The sequence below is a fragment of the Miscanthus floridulus genome, chromosome 9 (genome assembly GCF_019320115.1).
Source record: "Miscanthus floridulus cultivar M001 chromosome 9, ASM1932011v1, whole genome shotgun sequence".
In the NCBI taxonomy this organism is placed as follows: Eukaryota; Viridiplantae; Streptophyta; class Magnoliopsida; order Poales; family Poaceae; genus Miscanthus; species Miscanthus floridulus.
Window position 1 is genome coordinate 130,046,057 of NC_089588.1, and position 9,345 is coordinate 130,055,401.

At 47.9% G+C, this 9,345-nt stretch overlaps 1 protein-coding gene across 1 annotated transcript; it reads right to left on the bottom strand.

Annotated features, from left to right (window-relative positions):
• Positions 1-6,813: 6,813 nt before the first annotated feature.
• On the bottom strand, positions 6,814-9,118 carry LOC136484278 (probable E3 ubiquitin-protein ligase ARI7). The gene has a single exon (XM_066481518.1). The coding sequence runs from the start codon at positions 9,027-9,029 to the stop codon at positions 7,230-7,232; it is 1,800 nt and encodes a 599-aa protein (XP_066337615.1). The 5' UTR covers positions 9,030-9,118; the 3' UTR covers positions 6,814-7,229.
• Between the last annotated feature and the right edge of the window lie 227 nt (positions 9,119-9,345).

Here is a 9,345-nt window from a genome sequence, read left to right on the forward strand (position 1 = left end):
CAAAAATGTGGTTGTTACAGCCACATCACTAAGAAATGTCGTACCCCCCGTCACTTGGTTGACTTGTACTTAAAGTCCGTTGGTCGTGATCGCCCAAATCAAGGACGCAAGTACGAAGCTCATTTCAACTTCCAGAATGATGTTACGATGCAAGATGTTGCTCCGTACAACTTCACTAATGACATTAACATGGTAGAAGCTAGTTGCTCCAAAAGTGTCCCCGATACACTGAGCAACCACAAGACTCCACCACCTGCGGAAGACGACTTAATGGACACGGACAAGATGCTTGTAGAGTTTGCCTCTACTGACATGTTTGGAGATCTCAATTAGACTCCCATGGTCCCTAATTAGTACTATGTACTCATTATGTCCCGACAAAGTGTTGTAAATTATTGCTAAATATAGCAGTCTTGTAAATATTTGTGGCTTGTATGCTATATCCTATATATAGCACATATATGTACCAAGCACAATCGAAAATCAATAAAGTATGTATAATTATATATATATGTCATTCTCAGATTTTTAATTCTCTTTCATATATATAGATTTCTACGGGACAAATCCAATGGAGGAGGAAATGTGCCTTGTAGATAGTGGTACTACAAATTCTATACTAAGGGACACCAAATATTTCCTAACTCTAACTAAGAGACAAGGAAATGTCATAACAATCGCTGGACGCGATGCGACGATAGTAGGCTCTGGTTGCGCTACTATTACGCTCCCCATGGGTACTCAAATAACAATTGAGGATGCATTATTGTATCCCGATTCAACTCGTACCTTACTTAGCTATAGAGATATCCATAAAAACGGATTTCACGTGGAAACACATGAAGAACATAAAGAGGAATTTCTCCTCTTAATTAAAGATACCGAACATGGCAAACAACTTCTTGAGAAAATTCCCTCTTTACCATCTGGAATATATTATACATACATCAGACCCGTACCACATGTTGCCTATAAAATAATTTTTCAGAATGTTAATGCATTCCAAACTTGGCATGATCGCCTTGGTCACCCTGGCATAGGGATGATGCGAAAAATTATAAACAATTCCCATGGTCACAACTTAGCTAATTCTAAGTTCCCAGAATCTTCTGATTTTACATGCACCGCATGTGCAACTGGGAAATTGATTTTAAGACCATCTTATCTTAAGATCAAAGCTGAACCACTTAAATTTCTTGAAAGAATTCAAGGAGATATTTGTGGTCCTATTACTCCATCATCTGGGTCATTCAAATATTTCATGGTTCTAATAGATGCATCTACACGATGGAATCACGTGTGCTTATTATCCACACGCAACCATGTTTTTGCCAAAATAATAGCTCAAGTTATTAGACTTAGAGCAAATCATCCTGAACATCAGATAAAATCTATTAGAATGGACAATGCTGCTGAATTTTCCTCAAAAGCTTTCAATGACTATTGCATGGCTCTAGGAATTCAAATTCAGCACTCAGTTCCATATGTCCATACTCAAAACGGTTTAGCAGAAGCTCTTATCAAAAGAGTTAAGCTAATAGCAAGACCACTATTGTAGAATTGTAATCTACCGACTTCATGTTGGGGTCATGCAGTCTTACACGCTGCTGACTTACTACAATTGCGATCAACTGCATATCATACTGCTTCCCCACTACAATTAGTACGTGGAAATCCACCGAGTATTTCCCATCTGCGGAAATACGGTTGCGCTGTATATGTACCGATTTCACCACCAAAGCGTACATCTATGGGTCCACACAGGAAATTAGGGATCTATGTCGGGTATCAATCTCCGTCGATCATTAAATACCTAGAGCCCCTTACAGGGGACCTATTCACGGCCCGATACGCTGACTGTATCTTCAATGAGGATCATTTCCCGGCATTAGGGGGAGATTACAAGTACCAAAATTAATGCCCGGAAATAAATTGGGATGCACAAGACATCTCCACTCATGATCCACGTACACAAGAATCTGAACTTCAAGTTCAGAAAATCATAAATTTGCAAAACATAGCAAATAATCTACCAGATGCATTTACTGATTATAAAGGTGTCACTAAATCCTATCATCCTGCTAGGAATGTGCCTGAAAGAATAGAGGTACCAAATAAAACTATTCAACTCCCACCTTCGAAACCGGTTCTAGGTAAGAGGGGGAGAAGTAAGGCTATCAATCAGGATGTGGCTCCTAAACGCCAAAGGAAACAGGATAACAAAAATTCTAAATCAGTAAATGTGACACAACAACAAGTTGTGGGACACCAAGTGAATAAACAAAATTCACATCCCACATCAACAGTGCACTCAATACCTGATGTTGGGACATCGGAACACCCTGACGCTATCGTATTGGGAAATAACGAACCGTCACGAGGGGTACAAGAAATTTCCATAAACTACATTGATTCTGGAGAATCATATGACCGAAAGACTACAATTGTCGACATATACTTTGCCAAAACAATTGTCGAAATTATCCAAACTGATCCAGATCCCAAGACCATGGCAGAGTGCATAAAGCGCTCGGACTGGAACAAATGGAAAGAAGCAATTCAAGCAGAGTTAGCCTCGCTCACAAAAAGAAAGGTATTCTCATCAGCAATACCTACACCTTCACAAATCTTCCCTGTGGGATTTAAATGGGTTTTCGTCCGAAAACGGAATGAAAATAATGAGGTGGTGAGATACAAAGCGAGACTTGTAGCACAAGGGTTCACGCAGAGACCTGGCATTGATTTCAATGAAACATACTCTCCAGTTATGAGTGGAATAACTTTCCGATATTTAATAGCATTGGCAGTTCAAAATCATCTATCTATGCAGTTGATGGATGTAGTGACAGCATATTTATATGGGTCACTTGATTCGGACATTTACATGAAGGTTCCCGATGGAATTCCTATTCTGAATCCTAAAGCAAGTCGCGCCACATATTGTGTGAAACTTAATAAGTCACTATATGGCTTAAAACAGTCAGGACGGATGTGGTACAACCGACTGAGTGAATTCCTATTACAAAAGGGATACACCAATAACGATGATTGTCCATGTGTCTTCATAAAGAAATCCCAAACAGGGTTCTGTATTATATCCGTATATGTGGATGATTTAAATATCATTGGCAACCCACATGATATCAATGAAGCACGCAATCTCGTAAAGACGGAATTTGAGATGAAGGATTTAGGTCAAACTAAATTTTGCTTGGGTTTACAAATCGAGCACCTTCACTCAGGAATATTAGTGCATCAATCTGCCTATATCCAGAAAACACTAGAGAAATTTAATATGCATAAATCATATCCATCCAAAACTCCCATGGTTATTCGGACTCTAGACATGGAGAAAGATCCATTTAGACCAAAGAACAAAGATGAAGAGGTACTGGGGCCCGAGGTCCCATATCTCAGTGTCATTGGAGCACTAATGTATCTTGCAAATCAAACTAGACCTGACATTGCATTTGCAGTAAATTTACTGGCTAGATATAGTGCTACTCCAACTAAACGTCATTGGACGGGAGCCAAACAAATCTTGCGATATCTCAATGGCACCAAAGATCTTGGATTATTTTTCCAAAGAAACCAAGATCCAACTGTAATTGGATACACTGATGTTGGCTATTTATCTGATCCCTATAATGGCCTATCCCAGACAGGCTTTGTATTCCTATATGGAGGAACAGCTATATCATGGAAGTCATCTAAACAGACTTTAGTAACAACTTCCACAAATCATTGTGAAATTGTTGCACTATATGAAGCATCACGGGAGTGTGTATGGCTCCGCAGAATGATTAATCACATACAGCAATCTAGTGGGATTGGTCCCATTGAATCACCCACAATTATCTATGAAGATAATGCTGCTTGTATTACACAAATGGAAACAGGTTATATCAAAAGCAATATAACTAAACATATTTCTCCCAAATTATTTTATCCTCATGAATTACAAAAGAATGGAGAAATAAAAATCTTGCAAACAAAGTCTTGTGATAATCTTGCAGATTTATTCACTAAGTCATTACCAGGTCCCATGTTCCAAAATTTTGTTCATAGTATTGGTATGCGACGACTTAAAGACTTGCAAGTTTCAGGGGGAGATAATCTCTGAAAATAATCATTTGTGTTAAATATTATATTGCACTCTTTTCCTATTATGAGTTTTTACAAAAAACTTTCTCATAAAAGGTTTTTAATGAGGCAATATCTAATATATAATATGTCATATTTCCTATTTTCTCACAAGAGGTTTTTAAGGGGAATATCAAAGGCATTCTCTTCCTCATATTTTCCCACGTGGTTTTGGAGGAGGACATTGCCCATAGACCATTATATTGTTCTAAACTAAATTATGGATTTTTCCTATAAAGTTTTTTTCCGTATAAGTTTACAATGGACAATAATCTAAAAATATGTCATATCATTTCTCCTGATTTTTCCCCACTGGGTTTTTGAGGAGTTTAATGACATATCAACAATATAGCACCTCATATTTTTCCTACAAGGTTTTTAGAGGCCCTGAAGATATTATTTGATCTCAAGACTGGATGCGATCAGGGGGAGTGTTACGAAGCAATCCGTTCATCAAGAAGAAGAACCAATAGGATTACAGAGATCCCATCCAACCAGATTAGTGACATGGATCAACCTTAGCCTTAGATCTAAATCCAACCATCAGTGTAATCTCTCCCTGTAATCACTGTAGTTTCGTACGGACTACTCCATCTTTCGGAACCGACATCACCGGGAGCGCTACCCGTTGGGAAGCCGCGTATCCGCGTCCCCGAACGGGCGTCTGACAACTCCCGTGGCGTCGCTTCAACCTGTATAAATTGTGAGATCGATCAATGGAAAAGTATGGTTCGATTCATTCTTTCTCTCGATCACTACTGCTTTTAAACATCATGGAAGAGAGAAACAGTGTCGTTTTGTTTTTATTTGGTAATAATTGTTCAATCGTTGACTAATTAGGCTCAAAACGTTCGTATTGTAAAGTACAACCAAACTGTGTAATTAGTTTTTGATTTCGTCAACATTTAATACTCCATACATGTGTCTAAAAATTTGATGTGATGTGATGTGATGGAGAATCTTATACTGTGCAAATTTTGGAGATGCAAACTTGGTGCAACTAAAATAGGGCCTTAATTTTTTTTTCAGTTTCAGCGGAGAGAGAAACAGTCACTACCGGATAGAGGACTTTGCCGAGTGGCAGGGGTCGATCTTCCAGCGCGCGTACCTCCATTTGGCCCAGGGACGCAGAGGCACAGACCCACACCAGACTGCCTCAGCTCTAGTGACACGCGTGCACGTTGGATCCGCCACGTGCAGGCGAGACCTGGTACCAGTGGGAAATCTGGCAGCATGGGACGGTTGCCTCGAATCTCGAAAACACGGTGAGCAGCTCCAATCCAAGAGCAGCTGAGGTGCACTGTTCACTCAGTCTCAAAATAATTATTTTTTCGAAGTCTTTTCTTAAATTTAAAAATATATTTATATTTATGACGTGTATTATTAGAATAACTATAAAACATATTTTAAAATAATTATATTAGAAGATGTAAGTATTGATAGTACTGTTATAAATCTAGTTAAATTTTAGAAAATGGTCTTTTTGAAAGAAAAACAAGAAATATAGTTATTTCGGAATGAAGGGAGACGATTGAAAAATTAAACTTAGTATGTATATGATTGAAATATACATATCAACAACCTATGAAATACGATATGTATTTTTTATTTTATATGGGATAAAAGTAAATAAAAAAGAGTCAAGGTAGGAGCTCGATTTTCATGAATTCTCTTCTTAGCCACTTTACAGATGGGAAACCGTTTGCCGAATGCAACTTCGGGGGAAGCCATCTTTTCAGCCATAGGATATGTTTCCAGATTTGTACCTTAAATACAGGAAAAAAAATAATTCTTGCATTTCACAAGAGAAATACGCTGCTGCTTCTCCCGCGCCTGCTCGCTATTGCTTCTCCCTCGCCCGTGCCTTCTCCAATTCCGCCAGCGGCAAGGGTTCCGGCGAGGTCCGGCGCCCCTTCTTCTCTAACTCCGGCGAGTATAGAAGGGGCCGGCCGGGGGAGGTAGGCCGACCAGACGGTGGGGATGGTTGGCGAGCGGTTTAGGGGAGCTGGCGGCGGCAGTGGCGGTCGGGCCAGGTCAGGGCGGGGGTGCCATGGCCAGACTTCGGTGGAGTTCGCCATGGCTGCATGTGGGAGGGGACACGGGGGGACGAAAGAAGGAGGTCGCCGGCGACGGGTCGGTGGGAGATGGTGGAGGCGGGGGCGAGGGCGTGGGGCAACGTCGCCGAATCTGGTGCCAGGCGGCGGTGGAGGCCACACCGTAGGCGGGGAGGCGGCGCCGGAGGTTGGGGAGGAGGCGGGGTGGGGAAGAAGAATAGGACAAGGGAGATAGACAGCCTGTTCGCTTGTTGGTTTCAGCCAGCCCAAACCAGCCAGCCAACCGTGTTTTCCTCTCACAATAAACCAGCACCAGCCAGCCCAAACCAGCCTAAAAACCAACCAGCGAACAGGCCGAGAGTGTGCGCATGCGGCCGGCAGTGCGGCCCTGTATAGTATACCCACCCCCAGGTCGCACAAATCTCAAGAACCAACATCAACGGCAGCAAAACTGCCTCCCCCCTAAGTGGACTGTGGAAAACTGCACTTTTACAGATGCCATGAAAGAGAGATCCTATCAGCAGCGACTAGGCTGGCATGCTTGGACTCTAGTGGTCACCGGCTCACCGCTCACTAGCCACCGTTGAGGGCTTTCGCTTTGACCAACCTGCATGCTCCGAGACGTTTGTCATTTGCGCAACGTGGAGGCCATTGGGCTGTGGCGTAGAGAATCCAAACGGAGCATAATTGTTGGGAGATTTGGGGCCCACCTATGTGCCACGTGCACCTCGTAGCGTAGTCTTACGGGAAAGTGCGCCCGTCCGCTGCGGTGACTGACTCAGTCTGTGAGCGCGTCGCCGCTCGGCCGCTAGCAGCGCAGCGAGCACCTTCGTTTTCATGGCTGGCCCAGGGCGATGTTCTTCTGATCAATATGCAAGGAACATGGGTTACATGGACATGGATGCCACAAGCAAGTTCAGCGAGCACCTCCATAGGCGACCGATTCAATTCAACGTTCTTCGGATCAATGCAAAGGAACACGAACACGGATGGGGAATCCGTACATCCTCCAGCTACCTAGCTACTACGTACTTACTTCGCCGGATTGACCACCACCACTTCCGGCAGGTCGGTCTCGAACGCCCTCACGAGGTTGCCCAAGAACTTGCGGGTGACTCCGGTGAGGTTGGCCACCTTCTGCCTGTACGCCCTGAACGCCTCGGCGGCAACAACGGCCGCGGCCTCCTGCTTGCCGCCGCCGGTGCCGAAGAGGTCCTTTCTCTCGAGCTCGGCGGCGGCGTGCAGGCACTCGAGCCACCGGTTGGCCTGGTTCTGCAGGTCGTCGAACAGCCCGCGCTTGGCCGCGTCGCGCTCCGGGTCCAGGAAATAGCCGTACGCGTGCGCCCACCGCAGGACGCGCCGCCCGTCGGCCACCTGCCGGTACGCCTCGGCCACGAACCCGAGCTCCGTGGCCGGGACGTCCGCCGCCTTCGCCATCCGCTCCAGCTCCCCGCGCTCCAGCGCCGCCGTGTCCCGCGCCACGCTCTCCAGCGCCGCCCGGTTCGACGCCCACCGCTCGTAGTGGTACAGGTACCGCTCCAGCGATGCCCTGGCGCGCCGCCGCTTCAACCGCTCCTCCTCGGCGGTGGCGGTGCTCGCCGCCGCCGCGGCCATGTCGTCGTCGGCGTCGGCGCCGGAGCGCCGCGGGCGGCTGTCGTTGCAGGCGTAGTGGTTCTCCCCTCCCGCCGGCTGCAGGCAGAGCCAGCAGAAGTGGTGGCCGCAGGGCGGCGAGCAGCGCATGTGGTTGCAGCCCTGGTTCTTCTCGATGGGCCGCGCGCACTTGGGGCACGCCTTGGTGTGCGCCACCACCCAGTTGGACGTCTCCGCTGAGTCGGAGCTGTTCTTGACTAGCCACGCGCGCACCGTGCCGCACGACACCGGCCGGTGTGCCTCCTCGCCGCACGCCCAGCAGACCCCGTGCCCGCAGTCGCAGAACACGTCCGCCGCCGCGTCGCCGCAGAGGAACTCCAGGGCGCGGGCACACCCGGGGCCGCCGCACCACCGCACCTTCCCGCCGCTCTCCTCCACGTACGACCGGAGCCAAAACCGCGCGTACCGGGCCCCATCGTCCGCGCTCCCCGCCGACTCCGTCGCCAGCACGTCGTCGACGAGGTCCCGGACGACAGGAGCAGAGCAGGACGGGTCCGGGCACCGCAGCGACAGGCACCGCGGGCCGTCGCCCACCGCGGCGCGGACGTACCCGCGCCAGCACCCGTCGCAGTAGTAGTGGGAGCACCCCGCCGACGCCGTCCGCCCCGAGGGGTGCTCGTCGAAGCAGATGCCGCAGACGCCCGGCCCCGCGCGGCGCGCCGCGGGGACGAGCTGGTCCGGGGGCAGGCCGACGGCGCCGCGCACGCGCGTGTCGTCCGTGAACCACTCCTCCTGGACCCGCCCGACGCGCCACTTGAAGTGGCGCAGCAGGACGGCCGCGAAGCCCGGCGGGATGGACAGCACCTCGGCGACCTTGGCCGTGTCCGCTTCTTGCCGCGCGCGGATGTCCTCCTCGGTTAGAACGACGTACCTCTGCTCCGTGGCGCACGCCGCCGCGGCGTCGTCCTGTGCCTGCTCGGCTCCTTCTTCGCCGTCGTCGTACTTGTAGATGTAATCCTCCTCGCCGGGGCCGTCGTCGTACTCGTACATGTAATCCTCCTCGGCGGCGCCGGTGCCGTCGCCGCTCTCTCCGTCGCGGCGGCGGCCGGAGCTAGGGGCGCCTTCGAATATCTTTCCGTGGCGGATCGTCTCGCCCTTGTCGTCGTCATCGTCGTCCGCGAAGATGCTGGCGTTTCGGGACCTCTTGTTGCAGCCGCCGCCGCCGTGGCGGTCGCTGCCCATGCCGCGCCGCCGGGCGGAGATTTCTTGGTGGGGGCTTTTGGACTAACCGCGTTCCGTTGGCATGTAGCGGTATCGTAGTAGTTCCTCAGGTTTTTTTTCGGACGCGCATTGGCTTTCCTAGGAATTGGTTTTATAATATAAAAAAAATATATCCTAACGAGTTAGCGCTCGTTTAGTTCGTGAATTTTGGGAATTTGGCTACTATAACACTTTCGTTTTTATTTGGTAATTAGTGTCTAATCATAGATTAATTAGGCTCAAAACGTTCGTCTCGTAATTTTTAACCAAACTGTGCAATTAATTTTTTTTTGTCTAT

Coding starts and splice junctions, on each gene's coding strand:
- LOC136484278 (XM_066481518.1), bottom strand. CDS start 9,029: ATGGGCAGCGACCGCCACGGCGGCGGCGGCTGCAACAAGAGGTCCCGA.